Below are 24,129 nucleotides of genomic sequence, written 5' to 3'. Positions count from 1 at the left end.
GGCTGCAGCCAGAGGCAGGGAGACTCGCCTCCAAGCAATGATTTTTCTTGCATCAGGAGAGAAGGGGACAAGAAAGGGAGCAGGCCAAGCACTGCAGCCCCTGCCTCAGAGCCAGGGAGTCCCGCGGGGTCTGCTTTGGGCTGGGTGTGGGGAGGTAAGCCTAGTGGTGAGAGCTGCAGGGGGTGTGACCCTGTTGGGAGGGACATGGCTCCTCCCCTCTCCACTGCTTCGGACATCACTTAGGTGTGGAGGCGACCCTGCTTTGTCCCCATTGGGGGCTTTTGCTGTTGGGTCTGCAGAATCCTCAGTTGCTATTGGAAACGGTGATGTCACTGGCAGCAGGCGGAGCTTCAGCCATCCTTTGAATTAGGGGGAAGGAAGCACACTGGGTGGGGGGGACGGTGAGGACAAAGAATTGGGATCACAAGCACCAGAGGACAGGGAGCTTCTGGAAAGGGGCAGGAGGGGGTGCTGGGAGTGAGTTAGGAGAGGGGCTGCCAAGGGGAGGAGCGTGGAAAGGGGGGATATGTATGGGATGTCTATCCCCGCATCAGCAATGATGTCTAACCTGATGTCTAACCTTAGTCCCATCTGCTGCAGAGACGACTCCCTCTGGCCGTGGTCTCTCCACAGTTGGTTTGGTTCAGACCCTCAGACTCTCCTGGAAGATCCAGCTCAACAAGGGGCGGCCACTGTCACCCCTTCTATTCTTTTTAACCCTCTGGGGGGAGTCCAAGTCACATGGCCAGGCAGATGAGGTCTCTCCCCCATTTTTGAGCCTTCTGGAGAAGAGGTCGCCGCCGTCCCTCTCCCAGAGGCACGGTTGAGGGCCTCTCCACACGCCTTGGTTTCCAGCCAGCAGAGTCAGGCCCCGAAGTATCACTGACTGTGGGTGAGGACTCGTGCACGCGCGTGTGCGCGCACACACACTGGCACGACACATCCAGTCATGTTAAAGGACACGCAAGGCTGCACGCAGTGACGCGAACCCCTCCAACCTCTCCAAACTCGGCTCCTTGCAGGTTCGAGACAGCCCAGGTCACTGTCTCAGCGAACCCCGCACACACGCGCACACACGCCCGCACACACGCGCACACACGCCCGCACACACGCGCACACACACGCGCACACAGGCGTCCCCCGCTCGCGCGCGCTCTGAAAAATGCTGGCGCGAACGCAGGCGCACACTCTGGCGCGGGAGGCGCCCCCGCTCCGGCTCCGTGTTGGGAAGCGGGGGCGGCGGGAGGGGTAGGAGACGTTGGTCCCGCTCGGCGCTCCGCAGTCGCCGCAGCCGCCGCAGCGTCGGGACCGGGACAAGCGAAGCCCGCAGAGGAGCTGCCGCCGCCGGGTCCTTTCGGCGCGGGGCACCCGGAGCGGCGCCGAGACCCGCTTCAGCACCGCGGACAGCGCCAGCCGCCTGGAACAGAGCGCCCGGAACCCACGCGCACCTGGCTCCGCCCGGCCGGCCGAAGGCTCGGTGCCACCTGCTCGGTGCAGACGTCCCAGGACTAAGGCTCCCGGGGAAGACGTGGCGCCCTCAGCCCGCGGGATCGGGCGCGCGCAGGACGGCCGGGGCGTCCCTCTGGGGATGCGCCGAGGGCCCCGCGTTCGCGCTGCCCAGAGCCAGGGCGCCGCCCGGAGCCCATGAGCACCATGCGCCTGCTGACACTCGCCCTGCTTTTCTCCTGCTCCTTCGCCCGTGCCGCCTGCGACCCCAAGATCGTCAACATCGGCGCGGTACTGAGCACGCGGAAGCACGAGCAGATGTTCCGCGAGGCTGTGAACCAGGCCAACAAGCGGCACGGCTCCTGGAAGATCCAGCTCAACGCCACCTCCGTCACCCACAAGCCCAACGCCATCCAGATGGCCTTGTCGGTGTGCGAAGACCTCATCTCCAGCCAGGTGCCAGCACCCCCGGGGCTCACGCTGTGCCCGCTCCTGCCCCTCCCCCACCGCCTCGCCAGCATCCTCCCTCCTTCACCCGCCATCCCTCCCCCGTCCCAGTTTCATTCCATCCTTTCCTAGCCCTCTCCCTCCCCTTGAGAGAGGACCCAGGGGGCTGGTCTCACTAGCAGCTAAACACCAGTGTTGGCCGGTTCCCCATCTTAGCCCCAGATCAGTCACCGGCCAGCGGGGCTTGTCCTCACGGGGTTTCCAGGTGTCGAGGTCCAGACTGGTGTGTGCAGACATGTGGCCGTTTGCTTGGTCACTGTGTGTCAGGGTCGGGGCGGGCATTCCGGGCCTGCCTGAGAGGTGCCTGTCCCAGCCACATGCAGGACTGCAGGGCTTTAAACTGGATGGGGTCTGGGGCCATCTTTGTTCCTGCTTGGAGATCTCCTTCCCTTCCTCCTCCCCTTCCCCCATCCACAGGTCTGCCTGAGATGGGAAATGGCCCAGGTGTTGAAGCCGGGTGTTCTCCAGGGTGGGAACGGGGAGAGGTATCAGGGCAGAGCGTGGCAGCCACTGGCAGCCAGCGCTGCGGGGGAGGACACGACTCAAGGATTTTGCCTGTCAGAGCTGTCCGCCCCCGGGCTGCGCTGCCTGCTGAATCCCAATGAGGCCTCGGGATCACTGCAATGCAGCCTTTTATGTAACAGGCGGGACCGACACCGGTCCGAGTGCTGCTTACACACTCACCGGACAGGCACGCCACATCCATGGACACACACGCTCACATGCGCACACACATTCATCCATGTTTGTGCACAGAGATGCGTAGACTTAAACTAGCACCCCTTCATGCACATCAGAATTGCACACGCTTATTCACACACAGACCGACCCCCCATGCATATCCATGAGCACACACATTCCTGTGCCACACATGCAAACACGCGTGCTCACACAAGCTCAATCATACATACACATGCACATACACATATGTTGGGGCATGCGGTATACACACACATACCCAGCACACACTTGTGAGCACCTGCGTGGTCACACGCATGCACACACACGCTCAGGCCAACACTGGCCAGGCCCCTCTGGGTGCAGACTGTGCGGGGCAAAGGAGGGAGAACAAGTGTGGCCCTTTCTGGGAATCCCTCCTCCAACTTAGCTTTGCTGTCTGTGGGCACTGTTCTCCCAGGGAATAGCCAGTGCTAGGAGCAAAGGTGACAGCAGCAGCTGTCACTCACTGTCACACGCTGTGAGCCAGGTGCCGGCTCGGTAGCCATCGCCCCCACCACGTGGGCCAGCGCACCCCCCGCCCCGTTTGCAAAAGCAGGTGGTCCGGCAGCTCAGAGATGGGAAGGCAGAACTGGGACTGACAGGTCCTTCTAATGTGAAGGCAGCACGGAACTGCCAAGCCATCTGCCCCATCTCCCTGCCTCGGGGGCTGAGCCACTGGTCCAGGCAGGAAGGCCAGGTTTCCTTGAGGATGTGGTCAGTGCCCAAGTCAGCACTGGGTCTTGTTCAAACCGAGCGGGTCTCAGCCTGCCCCTGGAAGACACCAGCAGGGGGACCCGGGCCTCTAGGCGGCTCCTTGCCCAGCTTCTCCCGCTAATAGTCTGCGATGTTCGACGCACCTTCCGGAGCTGCCCTCCATCTCTGGAGTGCTGGCCTCCGTCCACCTCTGACCCAGGATGAGGGTCAGCGTGGGGCTTGGTGTGGTTCTCCCCAGCCCACGCTGGGGCGGCAGGTGCGGCCCCAGGACATGCCAAGGACTGGCCTTCATCCTCCCTCTCAGGGTCTCACCACACAGCTCAGGGCAGCCCCCCAGGGTGAGGGGCGAGAGGGGAGGCCCTGGACAGGGGTGGGGGAGGGGCCTGTCATCTCCCTGTGTGTCTTCTTGGTCCCAGGAGTCTTGTCTGCCTCTGCCTCACCCCCATGATTCACTTCCACGCAGAAGGTGGGACTGGGGTCTGGTCCCCCTGCTGGATGGCCTGCACTCCTGGGGCTGTGTGAGCACAGGTGGTGTCCCCCCGCCACCACCCACCCCCCGCTTCTGTGTTCAGCCTCTGCTGTTGCTGGACAGCCAGCTCCAGGGCAGCGTCCCCCGCTCCCCACTAGAGCTGACCCTGTCCCCTGTGTCCACAGGTCTACGCCATCCTAGTTAGCCACCCACCTACCCCCAACGACCACTTCACTCCCACCCCCGTCTCCTACACAGCCGGCTTCTACCGCATCCCCGTCCTGGGGCTGACCACCCGCATGTCCATCTACTCAGACAAGGTGAGCCTGACCGCTGCACGGGGACCCAGCCCGCTCTGCTCCCGTGTTCAGACCCGGCGGCTCGCTCCTGCAGCCCGGAGCCGCCAGCAGCTGCTGGGGGAGAGAGTGGGGGGCAGGTGCTTTGCCAGGATGGGGGGCACAGGCAGAGGGGCTCAAACCATGGGCTCTGGGCTCCAGGTGCAACAGGGTGATACACTGAGGCACGCTCACAACTCACACTCACGGTCTCACAGAGACACGCAAACTCACCCACACACAGGCACACCAGTACACACTCACAGCACACAAACTCACAGTCACACAGACTCACAGATACTAACAAATCCATACACTCACACCTGCACACACACAGTCACACACATTCACAGGGACACTCACGTGCTCTTACGCGCACACTGACGTTCACACGCATACTCACACCATCACCCACTCAAACACTCATGCTCATGTGCACACTCCCATAACTAACGTGTTCACTCCCCCACACTCACGCTCCATCATACACTCAGACAGGCCCACACTCACACGCTGACACACATGCCCACCCACACTCGGGCACACGGCCCACTGACAGGTGACAGGCGCCAATAGCAAGCCCTGGGAAGCAGCAGAGGCCGTCGTGGGCCAGAAGAAGGGACAGACAGGGCAGCTTCCTGGACAGCGGGACGGGGCACTTTGGAGGAAGGGGCGCCAGGAGGAGGAAAAGCCTAGAAGTGGCTGGGACACCAGGTGGCAGTGAGGGTGTAGTTACCGGCACCTCCCGCTAGAGGGCACAGCTGGAAGAGGATTCCAGGTGAACAGAGGAGGCAGCTCGTGGCTGGGGGCGCTGGCCTGGGGGTTTCGGGCCTCGGGGCTGTATCGTGGCCCATGGGCTGGGGGTCTGGCTGGAGTCGCCCAGTCGTGGAGCAGCAGCTGGGAGAGTCTAGAGGTCACCAAGTCGGTTTGGCAGGAAACTCACCCCCATAGCTGCCGGCACCTTGCATTAGTTTGCCCAGCCCTCCCGCAGTGTCTGCCCACGGCTCTGGGAGGACTGGTCAGCTGGGGAGACAAACTGGCCACCGAGAGGCTGGGGGGGGGGCAGCCTCCTCCACATCTCCCTCCAGGCCTGGTGTCACCTGCAGACAGGCCCGGAGGGGCTGCTCGACAGGGGACTCCAGCTTGGTGTCTTAGCTGAGGGGCCAGAGGGCTGGGCTGCTGGGGGCTTCCCCCGCTCTCCCCATCTTCTCCAAATCCATCCTGCCGGGAGCCCAGCGTCCTGGATAACGCTGCCTAAGGCACGGAGGTCATCTCAGCCGGGCCCAGGGTGTCTGGGGAGGTCAGGGAGGGGTCCTCCTGGAGGCGATAGGAAAGCGAGGCCAGAGTGAGGGGTCCTCTGGGATGGCCCACAAGGGAGGAGGCCAGTGGAGGCCAGGACGACCACCCGTTCCTGAGGCTCTGGAAACCCCAGCACACAGCAGAGGCACCCAAGCTGCTCAGAGGCACTTAACCCTCAACTGAGAGAAGTGGAGGCTCCCCCTAGGCCTTCCAGCCTCCTTCACCTCTCTGGGCACCAGGCCCCTCACATGCAAATGGGAGAACAATGGCTCTACAGAGGAGAGCAGGCGGTGGGGCACAGGAGAGGCTGGGGTGGGGGGAGCCCTCTCCCAGAACAGGACACCAGCCTACCACATGCCCCCGCCCCAGATCCAGACTGAGGCCCAGCATGAGGGCAAACCTGCGACCAAATCTTAGCGCTCCACCTTGACTCCACTCCTGGTACAACCCACAGACCATCTGTGCCCAACACGTGGACCAGAAGGGCCTGGGTCAGAGCCAGTCCAGGACCCCACCCACAGCCCCCTAGCAGACACGTCACCTGCTGGATGACAGACAGAGGCAAAAGGTCATTCTTGCACCCTGATTCCAAGGCACAAAGAGGGCGCAGGTGGAAGAAGGATCTGGAGGGCTCAGAGGGCCCCAGGATCAGTCTGGGTCCCCAGGAACACTGCTCCCTGGGCAGACTCAAAGGTCCTGTGCTGAGGCGGGAGGATCCTGCTCCGTCCCCTCCCTGGCAGCCAGTGCACTCAGAGAAGCAAGGCGGGGTCAGCAGGCAGCAATCCCTGGGCTCGGTGAAGGGGTGAAGTATTTCGCCCCAAGAGTGAAGACTTGCTCTAAATACCAGTTATGTGAATTTGGGAAGGACCCAGGGGGGACCTTTGAGATGCTGCACGCCAGCAAGAAGTTTCTGATCTCAAGTAGCTCAGCAGCGGGTGGCTGCAGGGGAGGAGGGGAACGACCCCAGGAACAATTCCACAGACCGCCCCCTCTACCCGTCTCAGTCAGGGTGCTGCTGGGCAAACTGAGCCTCCGGTTCTCAGATTAGATGATGTGGGGTGGGGAGAGAAGCCAGCGGTGGGAAGGGAGGAGTGAGGGAAGCAGGGTCCCCAGGGTCTGGAAGCAGCGAGGGGGAGCGTCTGGCCCGCGCGCGCACGCGTGCGCGCCCTGGCCCGCGTCCTCAGCCGCCGCGTGTCCCGCAGAGCATCCACCTTAGCTTCCTGCGCACCGTGCCGCCCTACTCCCACCAGTCGAGCGTCTGGTTCGAGATGATGCGCGTCTACAGCTGGAACCACATCATCCTCCTGGTCAGCGACGACCACGAGGGCCGGGCGGCGCAGAAGCGCCTGGAGACCCTGCTGGAGGAGCGCGAGTCCAAGGTGAGGCCCGGGCGGGGTGTCCCGAGCAGGAGTCGGAGCCGGCGAGCCGCCGCTGTGTCTGTGGCCCGTGTGAACACCCTTCTCTTTCCATCGTGCATGGTCAGCACCACTGCGTCTGGCGAGCGCCCGCCCCAGCCTGTCCTCGGCTCATTTCACTCGCTTTTGCCATTAGTCGAAATCTCCTTCGTGTCAGTCCCTGCGGGGCGAGGGCAGGACCACCTGGAGCTCCGCAAACACCCCGCCCCGCCCCGCTCCCCTCCCCCGTCCCCTCCCCCACCTCCCCGCAGCGCGCTTCCCAGCCCACACAGGCCCTAGGCTCAAAATTCCCTAGGGGCGCCGCCTCTGCCCCCCACACCGCTCCCTCCCAGCGGCCTCCCCTCGGGAGCCCCCTCAGTGTGGTGGCACCGCTCACCGTGCCCCTTCCACAAAGGACCCGGTTCCTTCTCTGCTGTGACCCGTGCCCTGTCCTCGCGCCGGCCTCACGCCCGCCGCAGCCCCTCACCTCACAGCTGCCCATCACCCTCCCCAAAGCCCCACCCACGGACATCTGCCACCCCCAAGCCCGGCCTGGGCCCTGCCCCACTTCGTCCCCCCCCCCCGCTCTCCCCACGGAACCCCGCGCCCTTCCTCTCCTCACCTCCCCACCGTGGGGACTGGGGCTCTGGACTCCTGGGAATCCGGTAGACACCTGGCTCCACCTGCCCGTTCTACCCCAGCCCGGCGCCCACGTGTGGGCTGTGGAGAGACCGGAGTGGCGTTTCTGGGGGTCCAGGCGACCCCCACCCCACCCATCCCCACTGCCAGACTGAGGAGAAGCTGGTGCTCACCAGAGGAGGCCCGGGGTCCCGCCTTCACCCAGCCTGGAGCCCTGGGCGCTCAGCACCTGGGCCAAGGCCCCCCGGGGTTGGGTGGAGGCCAAGCTGGGCAGAGAGGGAGGGACGCCCAGGCTGGGGAGGGCCCCGGGAGGCAAGACCAAGGGCGGCGGGGAGCATGTGCTGTCTGCGAAGTCAGAGTTGGCTTCAGTAAGCTGAGTGCCAACCCGGGTCCCCCAGGGTGCCGTAGGCCCCGAAGGGAAGAGAGGGCACCAGCTGGGGGTGAACCAGAGGGCAGACCCAGAGGGTCCTGGGGTCCTGCTGGGGGGGACTGGCTGAGTCTGGGAGGGAGGGCTGGTTACCAGGACTGCAGGCCCCACCCCCCTGAGACCGCACCCAGCACCAGGCAAGCAGGTCAGCTCCTGGCGTGCCCACCTGTGGCTGCATGCAGGCCCAGTGCGCACCCGCGCGGCCCCGCACGCCCAGCCACACGTGTTCCCTCTCACAGGCACACGCGGCCTTTCCCAAGACAATCCACTCACACCCTACTATGCCTGCCACAGGCTCGCAGGCGCCCTCCGCACCTCCACGGCCCGGGGGCTCGCACACGCACACGCGCACACACGTATGCTCAGACGGCACTGGCCCTCACTCCCACCCACCACAGACTAACGTAGGCTGATGCTGCCACGCAGACGCCCACAGATGCACACGTGCTCACGAACTCCTGTCACAGCTGCTCTCCAGCGCACACGTGGGCGGACAGGCGAGCCCATCACACACCAGTCAGTGAGGGCAGAGCAGCTGGACCTCTAAGAGAGGCAGAAGGGGGTGCTGGGAGGGGTGGGGAATAGGGGCCGGGGCTGGGGGAGGGGACATCGCCCATTCAGGACTGACGGGGCTGGGGTGGGCGCTGCTGGCATCACATAGCAGGTGCCTGGCGGGGGGCGGGCGGATGGGACCCCAAAGGGAGGCGTTTGGCTTGGGCGCAGACAGGGCCTCCCTTTCTCCTGAACGTGAGCGTTTCCAAGAGCGCAGCTCCGTGGCAGGGAGCCTCGGTGGCCCCCACGCCCCCTCATTCCCCAGCACCTCCCTGGCCCCCAGCCCCACCCCGGGCCTAGGTGTTTGCGAGCTCCAGGTACGTGCCCCTCTGCAGACGTGCCGAGGAGGTGGTGTGATTGCTTTAGCGCCGTCATTTTCAACCGTTTATAATCTTCTTCTGTGTCTGCATATTTTCTCTGTGCACATTATTCATCAGAGTAAAAAAAGGAACTATGAAAACCTCGACCAACTGTCCTATGACAACAAGCGCGGACCCAAGGTATATATGCATGGACGTGCACGCCACCCACCGACTAGGGAGTCCCGGCCTCCGGCGCCTCGGCCGCTAGGGCTACCGTGGGCCCAGCCGCGCCGCAGGCCCGAGCAATGAGGAGAGAGCGAGGTCGAGAGCAGGCAGCGTAGGCAGGAGAGGGCAGGTGCTGGCCGCCCAGGGCCCCGCAGCCCGCCGGCCGGGCCAAGGGGCAGGCACGGCCGCAGGAGGAGCTGCTCTCTGGGAAGTGCATGCGAATCTCCAGGCACCCCAGGGTTTCCTCGTGGAGCCCAGGAGGGAGCCCGCCTGTCCGCCTGACCTGCCTGCGGTCCGGGCTGCTCCTGCGGGGCCTGTGGACCAGGCCCCAGACGACCTCCCGTGGTTTTGGAAAAGGCGGCCTAGTCTCCGCTCCCGATTGCATTCCAAAACTCTTTTCTGTTTCCGTCCGCTGCACGCCTCTTTCTGAGTCTCGGTCCACTTCAGCTTGCATGCTCAGTGCAAAAGTGAGGCCAGGAGTGACAGGTGGAGAGAGACGCGCAGAGCAGAGAGCGAGGACAGGAGAGCCAGCAGGCTGAAGAAAGGACGAGCGAGGCCAGCCCGGCCGGCCGGCCGAGGAGCCTGGAAGGCAGGTGGCAGTGCAGGTGGCCGGCGCAGGCCGAGGCGGCCCTAGCGGAGCTGCCTCGGGGTTCCTAGCGGCTGCGGCTCGACTCTGGCCCCTGAGGCGCTGCATCCCCCGCCCCGGCCACCTGCTAATGCACCCGCTCACACCGCAGGCTGAGAAGGTGCTGCAGTTCGACCCGGGGACCAAGAACGTGACGGCCCTGCTGATGGAGGCGCGGGAGCTGGAGGCTCGGGTCATCGTCCTCTCCGCCAGGTGCGGCCAGGCTGGACTCAGGCTTTGGCATCCTTGCCAAGGACGGTCCCCTTGCACGTGTACCCTGGGCCTCGGGGATGGGGGTGGGATAAGACCCTGCCCTTAGGAAGGCAAACGCGGCCCAGGTGATAGACGGGGGGACACGGGGCTCTGGGAGCTGGGTCAGGGAGGGGGCCTGGGGCAGTGACGTGGGGTCTGCATGTGAGCCTGCGGGGGGAGGCCCACAGCAGGGACAGGGCTGAAGGGGTGGGGCAGTCGGACTAGGCAGCGTGAGAGGGGAACCGCGTAGGGGGAACCCAAAGCCAGGCTCTGCCGGACGGGCCTGGTCCCCACCGTAAGCTCGCGGCTGAGCCCCCAGTAAAAATCTCCCTTTTTGCAAATGGCTGTGTCCTCCTGGGGAGGGAAAGGCAAGGCCACCAGGAATAGGAAAAGGAAGAGCCCTGCCTCATGGGACATACATGGGAGAGCCTGGGGAGACCCGGCCCACTGTCTGCCTGTCCCAGAAGCTCTGCAGCCTCCAGCAGAGTGGGGAAAAACAGCAGGGGTCGCCCTGCAGGCGGCCAGCGGGAGCCTGCAGTGCCCTGAGTAGCAGGGCAGGTGTCCGTTTGCACATTCAGGCCACAAACCTTTGGCACAGAGCCAGGTGCACCCCGTCCTTGGGCAGAGGGCAGGATGGGACCAGCAGGGGCTCCTCGGGCTGGAAGGCAGTTAGCGGGCACTAACGCCCACCGCCCTCCGCTCACGCACACCAGCACAGGCACTCACACGCATACACATGAACACGCATCACCCGCATACTGTCTACACGTGCACATGCCGTACGCACACATGTGCACACAACATGCTTCCACGCCCTCCTGTACGCATGCCTGTGCCGTATACACACGTGCGCACAGGACATACCTATGCGCACACGGCCACGCTGCTACATGTAACACACACAGGCATATTCTCACCTAGATACATGTGCAGACACACCACACACGTACACGCTCCGCACCGACACACACAGGGCACGGTGCTCTCGTGCATAGGTGCATACGCCACAGACCCACCACGTGCTACGTACATGCACGAACCCCACACATGTGGCAATACTTGCTATTCACAAAGGCACAGCACTTGGCAACCACATGCCCACCTCTTGAATCCACGCAAGGCCTGTGTATTGTCAGGCGGGAAGAGACCCCTCCCCTCACAGCCGGGGCTCCTCGGACAAGAGAGGCCAGAGTCCCACCACAGAGGGGGACCCGCCTGCCCAGCGCGCCCAGCTCCCAGAGCCTGGGGAAGCCGGTGGTCCCCTGGGCAGGGCAGACGCAGGTCTTCTTCGCCCTGGCGCCCCAGCCTGACACATTCTGGCTCCCCTCACGAGGGCTGTTGAGAGCGTTTTGCGGAGAGACCCCATTAAGCCAATCTTAACTTTTGACCAGTTTTCTACAGAGTGCTTCAGAGTTTCTAATTGATTTCCAAAACTTTTGTTTTTTAAATAATCCTCCTGAAGTTATCGTTACTGGGATCAGTTATTTCCATAAAACAGTTTGGCGGGTCGATCAGGCTTTTGTCTGCTTTACTGAAGATATCAGTTTACACGGACACAAGCACAGGTGTGTGCTCACCCCACCAAGTCCAACGTCACAGGCCTGGATGGTGTCCAGCAGACAGGCCTCTCCGCCAGGCTTTGTGGGCGCCGCTGACAGGGGCACACCGTGCCCTGACATGCACAAATGGGTGCTGCCAGCGATTTGGGCTGGATGTTGCCTGGAGCGCCTCTATTTTGTGTTGCTTTCATCCAACAGTAGCGTTCTCATTTAGAGCAAACACTGAAGATTTGCATTTCTTCCTTGAGAAAATTGGGGGCAGACCCCTTAGGGAACCTAGGGCCATCTTAGCTTCCAGGCTCAGCCATTGGGAAAATAACCCAACACTTGGACAATCTCCCCAGCCTCTTTGTACCCCGATGCCCATGCATTGGAGAAGCAAAGTGCCTGTTGTGGTCCAGGCCCATCTGGGACCAAATTTGGCCCAATAGGGGACAGAAGGTGGGAGCCCCACCAGGCCCAGGGTCCTTGCCCTGACCAGAGAGAGCCCAGCCCTAGGAGACCAGGTCCACAGAGGCTCACTTGTAAGGACACGCCAAAAACTCAGGACCACGTGTGCCTGCAAGGCGAGGCCTGTGCTGTGTCCTACCAGTGGCCCCAGCCCTGGATGGCAGAGAGAACACAGCTGCTTGGGCAGACTCCAAAAGGGAGAGCAGGTACCCTCATCTCTCTCCAGTGGCTTCCGCTGTGATGCTCAGGGCAGCTCCCTGGCTCTCGGTCCCAGAAGCATCTGACCAACCAGAAAGCCCCCAGCCCCTCAGTTCACAAGTTGAGGCATGCAGCACCAGAGGGGTATGGCTTGTCCAGGAAGCTGCAGGAGCACGGGCTCAGGGGTGGACAGTCCAGGCACAGACCCGACTCTGTCACTTACCACTTGTGTGCCCTGGGTGCCACAGTTTCCCCTCCTGACACAGGGGTAGTACTTCTGCCCGTCTCACAGGGAGGTCGTGAGAATTAAATAAGATGGTCCATGAAAAGCATTCAGAATACTGCCTGGTACCTGGTGAGCGAGTTATCAACCAGTAAGGAGCCATCGCCATCCCATGTCACCCAAACCCTGCCCACCGAGGGCAGCGGGCCAGCAAGAGATGTCTGGGAAGCTCAGGGGGTCTGGGCCCACCCGCTCGCTTCTGTGGGGGTCTCCTGGCCCAGGTGCGGTGTAGGCTTGGGGTGGCGGCCGCACCCCATCTCTGCAGTGTCTCCAGACCTCCCTTGTGGGGGGCAGGGTTGGGGAAGAGGCCACGTGGGTAGGCCACGCTGCGGAGGAGACCCTGGGAATGTGGAGCGGCCGCCGCCGGCCCCGGGTGGGAAGGGCTGGAATCCCGGCCCCTCACCCGCTCTGCCCCACAGCGAGGACGACGCTGCCACCGTGTACCGCGCAGCCGCGATGCTGAACATGACCGGCTCGGGGTACGTGTGGCTGGTGGGGGAGCGCGAGATCTCGGGGAACGCCCTGCGCTACGCCCCGGACGGTGAGTGCTGGGCTCCAGGGTCCCGGTGGGCAGGGGTCCCCCACGGGCTCTAAGCCAACGCTTGCCCCAGGCATCATCGGGCTGCAGCTCATCAACGGCAAGAACGAGTCGGCCCACATCAGCGATGCCGTGGGGGTGGTGGCCCAGGCCGTGCACGAGCTTCTCGAGAAGGAGAACATCACCGATCCGCCGCGGGGCTGCGTGGGCAACACCAACATCTGGAAGACCGGGCCGCTCTTCAAGAGGTGGGCGGGGCCGCTCGTCTGAGGTGGGCGGGCTGATCTCCTAAAGTGGGCGGGCCACCGTTCCGGCGCTGGGAACAGTCGCTCTTCCCAGGGCGGTCCAGCCCAGCCTGCTGTATCCTATAGATACCGCCACCTTCCCCAGTTTTCTCCTCTATCCCCCGCCCCGCGCTCCACCCTCACCTCCATCTCCACCACGATAATCACCTGCCCCATTTCCAACACTCGGATGTCACTGAAATCACAGCTGCTTCCGTTTCTCCTGCCCCCACCTTTTCGCACTGCTGCCCACCCTGAGGCCCCACCCCACTCCCCAGGGCGGCTAACAGCCCTGGGGAGGAGGGTCTTGCTTCCGGTCGGGACTGGGAGAGCCCACGGGCCCAGGAGGTCAGACAAGGAATCCAGGTATGGCATCCAAGCCTGTAGAGAGCCAGGGTTGGCCAGAGACCCAAGCGGATGGCCACAGCAGGGCAGGAGTTAACTCAGAGAACCCTGGACACCACGGCACTAGTGTGGGGAGGCCCAGCCCAACACCAACGCCGCCAGCCCCAAGTGGCACGTGCAGAGCCATGGTCCATGGGGCCCACGACAGGAGCACACGCACAACTGCAGATACAGGCAGCATATGTGCACACGTGCACATGCGTGTGTGCACAGACAGGCTGAGAGGCACATCACACATGCCACAAGTACATGCACAGGGCTGCACCCCACGCAAGGGTCCTGTGTGCACACATACATGGCCCCCCCACACACAGGCGTGCACACTCAGGACGACGAGACCCCAGCCCTTCCTCCCCACTGGCTGGTGAGCAGCCCGCTGCTCCTGCCTGGGCTTCCGCCTCCTCATCTGTGAAGCTAGGACAGCTGCCATGAGAACCGAATACCCCAACCCACAGAAAGCCCTCAAAACAGGGTCTAGAGGCCGGGAGTTGCCCGGCTGCCATAGCTGCGCTGTGCACCTGACTCACAGTGGGCGGGGCTCACCGCATCCCTGATCATTCTAACCCACACTGCCCCCCTCCAGAGTGCTCATGTCTTCCAAGTACGCAGACGGCGTGACCGGCCGCGTGGAATTCAACGAGGATGGGGACCGGAAGTTTGCCAACTACAGCATCATGAACCTGCAGAACCGCAAGCTGGTACAAGTGGGCATCTACAACGGCACCCATGTAGGTGGGGGTCATGAGGGGGTGGGGGCTGGGGCCTTAGGGTCCTGGGGCCAAGACCCCTGCGTGGCCACCCTCCATCTCATACTCCCACCCCCAGGTTATTCCCAACGACAGGAAAATCATCTGGCCAGGCGGAGAGACAGAGAAGCCCCGAGGTTACCAGATGTCCACCAGGCTGAAGGTGGGGGACCCGCCACCCTGCCCTAGCCTCCACACCCGGTATACTCCATCCCGCCCCTCGGGTGCAGAGGAGGGGACAGTGAGGTCAACGAAAGTGACTAAAGGAAGTGGGGGCGGGGCCAGCGCCCGCTGCCATTGCACACACCTGGCACTGCAGAGGCAGCAGGGAGAGCGGGTGGAGGGAGGAGAGGAAGCCGCCTGCCCGGCCCCCCGTTTCATGGGCTCTGACCCAACTCCACTTAAATCTGGGGAAGTCACGTGGGCCAGGACTCCCCTGGGGATGAGCCGATCGGGGACAGGGGAGCAGATGGGCGTACTTCAGCTTCAGTGCTCTCTGCCCTGAGTCCTGGAGATGATGCCCCCATGCTCTTCATCACACCTCCAAGTGGTCCTAGCCAACCCCCCACGTTTAGCCGTCCTGGCCTCCTGCCGTGACTCGGTCTCACTGCCCTCTGAGCCCGGTCTCCCTACAGCATTCCCTATGGCTGGCCATCCCCTCCATGATTCCCTGGGCCTCTGGGAGCTCCCTTCCCCGGTTGGCCTCATCCCTCACAGCTTCTCTTCCTCGGCCTGACTCTTCCATGCTCCTCTGGACTCATCCCAGGGTGCCCTCCCCAGCGTCCCTCCCACACTGACCCACACCAGCACCGGGCTGGTACCTGAGCTCACAAAAGGCAAGGACCCTCAAGCACTGTGCTTCTCCCAGTGTCCCCGCCCCCAGGTCCTCAAATGTCTCTCAGCCTTGTCTGCTTTCTGAGCTAGCTCCCCCTTGGCCTCTCACCTGGAGCCCTTTGCCAGCACCTGCCCACAGGTCACCACCCCTCTCAAGGGGCAGAGTGGACTTTCCCAAAGCCAACGCTCAGGAAAGACACCTGGTATTGAAAAGTCCGAGTGTAAAACAGACGACAGTCAGCCCGATGGTCCCATGCAGGCTTCGAGAGCCAGATGGCTTTTTACAACTTTTTTTTGTCTCACTGATTTTTTTTTTTTTTTTCGGTACGCGGGCCTCTCACTGCTGTGGCCTCTCCCGTTGCGGAGCACAGGCTCCGGACGCGCAGGTTCAGCGGCCATGGCTCACGGGCCCAGCCGCTCAGCGGCATGTGGGATCTTCCCGGACCGGGGCACGAACCTACGTCCCCTGCATCGGCAGGCGGACTCCCAACCACTGCGCCACCAGGGAAGCCCTGTCTCACTGATTTTTTTGACACTAAATTGTTTACTTTTTAATTAATTTATATTGGAGGATAGTTGATTTACAATGTTGTGTTAGTTTCTTCTGTACAGCAAAGTGAATCAGTTATACATACACATATATCCACTCTTTTTTAGATTCTATTCCCATATACAGGTCACTACAGGTTATTGAGTAGATTTCCCTGTGCTATACAGTAGGTTCTTATTAGTTATCTATTTTATATAGAGTAGTGTGTATATGTCAATCCCAGTCTCCCGATTTATCCTCCCATCTCACTGAATTTTTTAAAAATATTTATTTATTTATTTGGCTGCACTGGGTCTTAGTTGCGGCACGAGGGATCTTCACTGCAGCATGTGGGATCTTCTAGTTGCAGCATGCGGAATCTTTAGTTGCAGCATGTGGGATTTTTTTTTTTTTTTAGTTGCAGCATGCAGGATCTTCGTTGTGGTGTGCGGGATCTTTAGTTGTGGCATGCGAACTCTTAGTTGCAGCATGTGGGATCTAGTTCCCTGACCAGGGATCGAACCCGGGCCCCCTGCATTGGGAGTGTGGACTCTTAGCCACTGGACCACCAGGGAAGTCCCCTCACTGATTTTTTAAAAGCACGAGCATGTTACTCGCACAATAGAAAACGATGAGGAAAGTTTTAAGGACAAATAAGCTCCTTCAGGGGCTCCCCATCTCCTGCCCTGCAGGCTGAGGCCGGGGGCTACCCGCCCTGGAGGAGAAGGGGCCTCTCACACCGACCCCACGTCCCCTGGGACCCCTCCTCACATGCCGTGCTCGGTTCAGCCCCCTTTGCCTGTATCTGTCCTCCGCACCCCCAGGCTTCAGGCCCCTGAAGGACAGGGAGGAGAGAGCTCTCCAGCGTGAGCCCCAAGGAGCCCCTGGATTGAAGAGGCCTCGGCAGAGAGGGCGGCATCAGCGGGGAAGAGGAAGGGAGGAAGGATAGATGATCAGACAAAGACCCGCTGCAGGGGAGGCTGAGGTCAGGAGAGGCCGGAGCACCAGACAAGGGCAATCCCTGCGGGTCCCCGGACCTGTGCAGGCTCTGAGTGCACATGCCTCTGTCCTCATGGCAGGGGTGGGGGCAGGGGGCAGGCTCTGGGCTGGGACAGGTGGTTTCTCAGCCCTGAGACGTCAGAGAAGGGGCCCAGGGCCGACTTTAGTGATGTGCAAGCCAAGACCCAAAGGAAAGTGGCCAAGAGCAGGCGCGGTGTTTCAGGAGGCCGGGCGCCTTCTGAATGCTGAGGTGGCCTGGGCACAACGGGGGAGTCTGGGGCCCCTCCGGCAGGCAGCAGGCCGACCAACTTCCTGAAGCTCCAGAGGGGGCAGTGTGGGGCATTTGCAGGGGGCGGGGCGGGGGGGGCGGTCCAGGGGAGTCTGCATGCTGAGAAGAGGACAGCACCCCAGGGCAGCCCAGGGCTGGTGGTCCAGGCTGGGTGTCCCCCTCCCCTCCAGATCGTGACGATCCACCAGGAGCCCTTCGTGTATGTCAAGCCCACGCTGAGCGACGGCACGTGCAAGGAGGAGTTCACCGTGAACGGGGATCCGGTGAAGAAGGTGATCTGCACCGGGCCCAACGACACGTCGCCGGGCAGCCGTGAGTGCGGGGCTGGGGCGTGGGCCGCGGAGCGGGCGGGACGGCGCACCTGCGAGCCCCTCACTTAGCGCCCCTCCCCTCCGCCCAGCACGCCACACCGTGCCTCAGTGCTGCTACGGCTTCTGCATCGACCTACTCATCAAACTGGCGCGGACCATGAACTTCACTTATGAGGTGCACCTAGTGGCGGACGGCAAGTTCGGCACGCAGGAGCGGGTACGCGTGGGTCTCTGGAAGCCGGCGCGGGACCCAGTCCAGGTGGACCCTGTCTGGCTAGGGTCAGGGTCTCGGGTGGGCGGGGTCTGCAGGCTGGGTGGAGCCTGGGTGGGCGGGACCTTCGAGCCAGGCGGGGTCTGGAGTGGGAGATCCCGAGATGGGTCAGGGAGGGAGACTGTCCGGTCAGGGGAGCAAGGCCCGCCCGCGATGGCCGTGTCACCACCGGCTGTGTCTCCCCACAGGTGAACAACAGCAATAAGAAGGAGTGGAACGGGATGATGGGCGAGTTGCTCAGCGGGCAGGCAGACATGATCGTGGCGCCGCTGACCATCAACAACGAGCGCGCACAGTACATCGAGTTCTCCAAGCCCTTCAAGTACCAGGGCCTGACCATTCTGGTCAAGAAGGTGGGCAGGGGCCCAGCAGGGCGGGGTGGGGTCCTGGGAGGGCCTTGGCGGCGCTGACGGCCCGGCCTCCCACAGGAGATCCCCCGGAGCACGCTGGACTCGTTCATGCAGCCCTTCCAGAGTACGCTCTGGCTGCTGGTGGGGCTGTCAGTGCATGTGGTGGCCGTGATGCTGTACCTGCTGGACCGCTTCAGGTGAGCGCGGCCCGGGGGCCGGACTCCTCCCCCTGCGGGGCGGGCGGGGCGGGCGCGGCGGGACGGGGCGGGCGAGGGGGCGGGGCAGGGCTGCCTCTCCCGCCCTCTCCCGCCCGCCCTCTGCGCCCCCGCAGCCCCTTTGGCCGGTTCAAAGTGAACAGCGAGGAGGAGGAGGAGGATGCGCTGACCCTGTCCTCGGCCATGTGGTTCTCCTGGGGCGTCCTGCTCAACTCGGGCATCGGGGAAGGTGAGGCCACGCCCGGCCCGGGCCCCACGCTGCTCCGCAACCCTCACGCCCCACGCCGGGAGCTGACCGTCCTCTGCCCGCAGGCGCCCCCAGAAGCTTCTCGGCGCGCATCCTGGGCATGGTGTGGGCCGGCTTCGCCATGATCATCGTGGCCTCCTACACTGCCAACCTGGCGGCCTTCCTGGTGCTGGACCGGCCCGAGGAGCGCATCACCGGCATCAACGATCCCCGGGTGAGGCCTGGCCCGGCGCGGGGAGCGGGGCGTGAGGTCAGCGGCTGCCTGGGGTGGGGCCGGAGAGCAGCCGCGAGCCGGGCCCTCCGACCCTCTGACCCTGCAGCTGAGGAATCCTTCGGACAAGTTCATCTACGCGACGGTGAAGCAGAGCTCCGTGGACATCTACTTCCGGCGGCAGGTGGAGCTGAGCACCATGTACCGGCACATGGAGAAGCACAACTACGAGAGCGCGGCCGAGGCCATCCAGGCCGTGCGGGACAAGTGAGGGGGCGGGGCGGGGCGCTGGCCTGGGCGGGAGCAGTGGGGGCGTCCCTCTTTCCAGTCAAAGTCAGAGTGTCCAGGCTGGATGCGAACCACGGGAAGGGGATAGACAGGGGGTTTCCAGGCTGGCGGGCGGGACTGCAAGGGCGCCAGGGCGGCCCGAACGTGTGGGCCCTGTGACCCTGCCCCAGTGACCCTGCCCCAGTGACCCCGCCCCTGTGACCCCGCCCCTGTGACCCCGCCCCTGTGACCCTGCCCCGTGACCCTGCCCCTGTGACCCTGCCCCTGTGCCCCTGCCCCTGTGACCCCGCCCCTGTGACCCCGCCCCTGTGACCCTGCCCTTGTGACCCTGCCCCTGCCCACAGCAAGCTGCATGCCTTCATCTGGGACTCGGCGGTGCTGGAGTTCGAGGCCTCGCAGAAGTGCGACCTGGTGACCACCGGCGAGCTGTTCTTCCGCTCAGGCTTTGGCATCGGCATGCGCAAAGACAGTCCTTGGAAGCAGAACGTCTCCCTGTCCATCCTCAAGTGAGTCGGCCCCACCCCGCCCCCCTCCAAGAGCCCCACCCAAGGCACACCGCCTCCCCCACCAACGTAGCCCCCAGATACACGCCATCTGCCCCGCCCCGCCCCGCCCCGCCCCGCCAGTGCCGGCCCAGCCTCCTCCTCGGCTCACATGCCCCGCCCGCCCAGGTCCCACGAGAACGGCTTCATGGAAGACCTGGACAAGACGTGGGTGCGGTACCAGGAGTGTGATTCGCGTAGCAACGCCCCTGCTACCCTCACGTTCGAGAACATGGCAGGTGGGCCCCCCACGCCCCCGACACCAGTGCTGACGCCGGGTGGACTCCCCGGGGGCCGGCTGCCTGGCCCGCCCGCAGCTGAGGCGCTGGGTCTTGGCCTGCAGGGGTCTTCATGCTGGTGGCCGGGGGCATCGTGGCCGGGATCTTCCTGATCTTCATCGAGATCGCCTACAAGCGGCACAAGGATGCTCGCCGGAAGCAGATGCAGCTGGCCTTTGCAGCAGTGAACGTGTGGAGAAAGAACCTGCAGGTAGGGCAGGCCACCCTCCGAGGCCTGGTGCCCACGGCTCGGCCTGGCCCCGGCCCTCCTCCATCCCCGCAGGCCGAAGCGTGGCTCTGGCTCCCAGGAGCCCCTGTGGCGAGGACTGGAGCTGGGAGCCACGGCCAAGGCCGCGCTGCTGGGGGCCGCCCGCAGGTGGCCGCCTCTGCAAAGCCGGGCTTCAAGCGTCCGCCTGGCCCCTCTGTCTCCAGAGTCGCCCACCGGCGCCCATTCCATAGGAAGGCAAACTGAGGCAGGGTAAGACAGGGACCCACCTGGGTGTAGCATGTGAGTCCAAGACGCACTCTGCCCTCGCCGCCCCGCGCCCCTCCTTGGCACCCTCTGGGGACCCCCTTCCCCGCGGCCCTGGTGTGTCCTGTGCTCCATATAACTCCAGTCTTAACTGGCCGGCCGCTCCTGCCTGCAACCCCAGGCTGTGTCTGTGGGAAGTTGCCGCCAGCAGAGGACAGGCTGCACGTGGGGTGGCCACAGCCCACCTGGGACGGGCTCGTGCCCCATAGTCCAGCCCCAGTCTGCCCCATCTCTTCTCTTTCTCTGGGTACCTCCCCGGAGCCTGTGCCCTGGGAGGAAGCTGGTGCTGCAGGGAGGGAGGGCCGGGGCGACGGGGCTGCTGGAAGCCCACGCCTCTCATCTGCCCTCTCTTGCTCTTGGGACCTGGCCGCTGCTCTCACTGGCGGGCACAGGGCCCGTCCTGACCATCAGACCCGAGGCCAGGGTCCCAGGAGCTGCCTCCGTCTCTCTGTCACTCCTGCGCATCTCGCCACCTGCCTTCGGCCCCTCAGCCCCTTCCTGAATCTTGGTGCGCCTCCTCGGGGGTCAGAGTGGCCGGTGGGGCCAGTGGGGCAACTCCTCCCGGGCTCGGAGGGCTCCTCCTCCTCGGGACGCCCCTAAACCAGGGGCACCTCGGAGCCAGGGAGCCAGGCGGACCTCCCAGGAAGAGAGCCAGATGGGACCCCCCGAGCCCAGCCCCAGCATGAGCGAGGTCAGGCCCGAGAGCCGGGCAGGAGCAGAGGCCGCCTGCGAGTGTCCGACCATCGGTCGGTCCATCCAGCACAGGGAGGCAGGCCGGAGTGAGGGCCCGAGTGGCCAGCCAGGCCGGGCAGCAGCCCCCAAGGAGCAGGCGAGGGCAGGTGTGGCCGCCACCCTTAGCCATCTAATCACTTATACATATTCATTTTAGGATAGAAAGAGTGGTAGAGCAGAGCCTGACCCTAAAAAGAAAGCCACATTTAGGGCTATCACCTCCACCCTGGCTTCCAGCTTCAAGAGACGTAGGTCCTCCAAAGACACGGTAAGGGGAAGAGCGCCCAGTTCCACGTCTCCGACTCTGATCTCGCCCCTCCGTGTCTGTGTCCCGTGCATCAGGCCCCTCCCTCGCCATCCCACCCGCTCCCACCTCTGACTGCCGTGGCCTTTCTGCCCTCACCTCTACTCGCCCAGCACACTAGGTCTTCTCTCTCTGACTCTCTAGATCTTTCTCTCGTGGTCCTTTCTCCCGCTGGCCCTCACCGGGTCCTCTTCCCCGTGTGTCTCTGCGTTAGTCTGCCCCCCACCCATGCCATGACGCCATGCGCCATCTTGAAGCCGTGTCATGTTGTTGGTCAGCCAGCCGGCCTCACCGCGTCGGGGCTGTGCCCGGGGCCCCGGGAGCCTGGACCACCCTGTCCCAGGCTCCTCACCTGTCAGGAGGCCGCACCACCTCTCTGTTACGTCCGCTTCTCCAGCCTCTCCCAGAGAGGCCCACCGCCCTCCCTCCCTCCCTGCGACGTCCACGGAGGGATGGCTGTGATGTCCCATCCGCCCATCTGTCTGGCCGCCAGCCCTGCCACCCAGACACCTGTCTCACGTGTCTCACCAGAGCCATGCCTGTTGCATTCCCTCCATGTGGTCTCTGTGTGGGCCGGGGCTGGGGGCCGGGCCTGGCTCCATCTGGGTGGACGGCTGGGGCCTGGAGTTGGTACAGGCCCCTGGCCACAGGGGACGTCAGGTGGGGAATGGGTGGGACCAAAGGAGGCGGCTCCCACCCCAGGCCGAGCAGGGGCCCTGCAGGAGGCGTGCCGGCAGCACCCAGGGATCTGAGAACGGATGGAGGTGGGCCTGAAAGCCGTGGCCTCCAAGCCGTGGGCACTGAGGCTCCTAGACAGAGGCTCGGGAAGGGGAGGCCTCTACGGAGATCAGTGCCTCAGCGCCTGGCCCCCCGCCCCTCCAGAGCCAGGCCTTCCACCTGAGCCAAGAATTCCCTGCCTCTCTGCCTTGGGCAGCCTGTCACTGGCCCAGATGTGCGCGCTCGAACCAAAGGCCCCCCAGACTGACCCAGCCTTGCTAGGAGCATCCCCAGGTGGGGAGGGGGCCGCCCAGAGCCAGCACAGCCCTCAGTCCAGCGGCCTCCCTGCAGTCAGGGGTGGTCTGGCCTCCAGTCCGCAGGAAGCCCCAAATTCGTGGGTAGCATCACCCATCTGCTCCAAGGTGGAAGGAAGCAGGATTTGCAGCCACCACCCCCAGTGCATGGGAAGAGGGGCAGACACAGGACACAGACAGGGTTCAGCACAGAGCCATCTGAGTCCCAGGGGAAGCCACCAGCGCGCCCCATGAGGGGCCTGTAAGGCCTGGGGGCTCCACTTCCCAGAGCTCAGCACAGACAGGGTGGGGGGACAGGGAGGATCTGTGGGGCTGGGAGCACAGGCCTGGGGCTGTCCAGGCCCGGGAAGTGGGTGGAGCCTGAGCCAGGGGACCCAGCAGGGGGTGCAGGAAGAGGAGGATCCGACAGGAGCAGGGGTGGGGCAGTCGGGGGGAGGGGCGAGAAGGTACCCAGCAGACAGCGCTTTGGGGGCCCGCAGAGTCTCGCAGGCAGTGGGCCATTTTCTGAGGGCATCACTGAGTCCTTACCCCGCATTCCGCCCTGGAGCAGAAATGCAGGCCCCTTAGCTGGGCCAGGTGCAGCTCAGAGACCCTCATGGTGCCTTTCCAGGGACACGCTCCCAGCAGACTCCTTGCCCGAGCCTCCCCAGGGGCCATCCTCCAGGCCAGCTTTGGTGCCACGTGGCATCTGGGGCTGGCCTGCCCTGCAGGGGTGACTGGGGACACTGCAAGATGGGGGCTGGGCGGGGGAGGGCAGCCTAGCTCCCACCATTTCAGGCTGGGCGCCTGCTCGGAGGGAGGCCTGGGTGGGGGGCTCTGTCGGGAGGGGTGGGGTCAGTCCGGCTGCTGAGATCCTCTGCCCCTGTCCCGTGGCTGGTCTGGGCCAGGGCGGCACTGGGCGCTCAGGGCTGGGGTCCCTGGCGGCCGGCGGGGCCAGCGGGTATTGATTGTTGGTTCTTATTTATAGAGCACCGGGGGTGGACGCGGCGCTTTGCAAAACCAAAAAGACACAGTGCTGCCGCGACGCGCTATTGAGAGGGAGGAGGGCCAGCTGCAGATGTGTGCCCGTCATAGGGAGAGCTGAGACGCCCTGCCCGCCCTCCTCTGCCCCCCTCCCCCGCAGACAGACAGACAGACGGACGGGACAGCGGCCCGGCCCACGCAGAGTCCCGGAGCACGACGGGGTCAGGGGGAGGAGCACCCCCCAGCCTCCCCCAGGCCGCGCCCGCCTGCCTGCCGGTCGGCCGGCTGGCCGGTCCACCCGTCCCGGCCCCGCGCATGCCCCCTGAGCGTCGGGCTAACGGGCGCCTTGTCTGTGTATTTCTATTTTGCAGCAGTACCATCCCACTGATATCACGGGCCCGCTCAACCTCTCAGATCCCTCGGTCAGCACCGTGGTGTGAGGCCCCCGGAGGCGCCCACCTGCCCAGTTAGCCCTGCTGCTCGGGAAGGCCTGAGGGAAGCCCACCTGCCAGAGACTGCCCACCCTGGGCCTCCCGTCCGTCCGTCTGCCCTGCTGCCTGGCGGGCAGCCCCTGCTGGACTGAGGCTCGGGCCAGAGCTGCTGAGGACGGGTCAGAGCTGAGCTGGCTGGGCAGGGCCGCAGGGCGCTCCGGCAGAGGCAGGGCCCTGGGGTCTCTGAGCAGTGGGGAGAGGGGCTGACTTGGCCCCGGGTAGAGGGCCTTGGAGCAGAGACTGAAGCCCCATCCTTCCCCAGCCACCACCAGAGCCACCATGGGGGCCCTTGGCCCCGGCTGGCTGGGTCCCCCGCTCCCGCAGCGCCGGCACCCCACAGCCT

General features: G+C 64.1%; 1 protein-coding gene across 5 annotated transcripts; it reads left to right on the top strand.

The window, feature by feature from the left end:
* The first annotated feature begins 1,644 nt into the window (after positions 1-1,644).
* On the top strand, positions 1,645-23,735 carry GRIN1 (glutamate ionotropic receptor NMDA type subunit 1). 5 transcript variants are annotated; one of them, XM_060153251.1, is made up of 21 exons: positions 1,645-1,902; positions 4,042-4,176; positions 6,693-6,869; positions 8,940-9,002; positions 9,767-9,867; positions 12,816-12,937; positions 13,008-13,182; positions 14,207-14,351; positions 14,449-14,532; positions 17,191-17,332; positions 17,421-17,548; positions 17,791-17,955; positions 18,031-18,149; positions 18,284-18,396; positions 18,480-18,628; positions 18,735-18,892; positions 19,258-19,419; positions 19,585-19,694; positions 19,799-19,944; positions 21,155-21,265; positions 23,667-23,735. In XM_060153251.1, exons 1-21 carry the CDS (start codon positions 1,645-1,647, stop codon positions 23,733-23,735), a joined length of 2,832 nt encoding a protein of 943 aa, XP_060009234.1. The 5 variants fall into 5 exon arrangements, with proteins under 5 accessions (XP_060009234.1, XP_060009236.1, XP_060009233.1 ...); XM_060153253.1 differs by lacking the exon at positions 21,155-21,265; XM_060153250.1 differs by lacking the exons at positions 8,940-9,002; positions 23,667-23,735 and adding an exon at positions 23,300-23,416.
* Positions 23,736-24,129: the final 394 nt, after the last annotated feature.

The sequence above is a fragment of the Lagenorhynchus albirostris genome, chromosome 7 (assembly GCF_949774975.1).
Source record: "Lagenorhynchus albirostris chromosome 7, mLagAlb1.1, whole genome shotgun sequence".
Taxonomy (NCBI): Eukaryota; Metazoa; Chordata; class Mammalia; order Artiodactyla; family Delphinidae; genus Lagenorhynchus; species Lagenorhynchus albirostris.
The sequence above is the reverse complement of the archived record's forward strand: the minus strand, read 5'-3'. Positions and strand labels throughout refer to the sequence as shown.

What these genes read in the sequence shown, in the direction of transcription:
- GRIN1 (XM_060153251.1), top strand. Translation starts at nt 1,645, where the DNA reads ATGAGCACCATGCGCCTGCTGACACTCGCCCTGCTTTTCTCCTGCTCC. An exon ending in CGACACGTCGCCGGGCAGCC is followed by an intron (nt 17,333 to 17,420) that starts GTGAGTGCGGGG and finishes CCCTCCGCCCAG; the next exon opens with CACGCCACACCGTGCCTCAG. An exon ending in TACCTGCTGGACCGCTTCAG is followed by an intron (nt 18,150 to 18,283) that starts GTGAGCGCGGCC and finishes GCGCCCCCGCAG; the next exon opens with CCCCTTTGGCCGGTTCAAAG.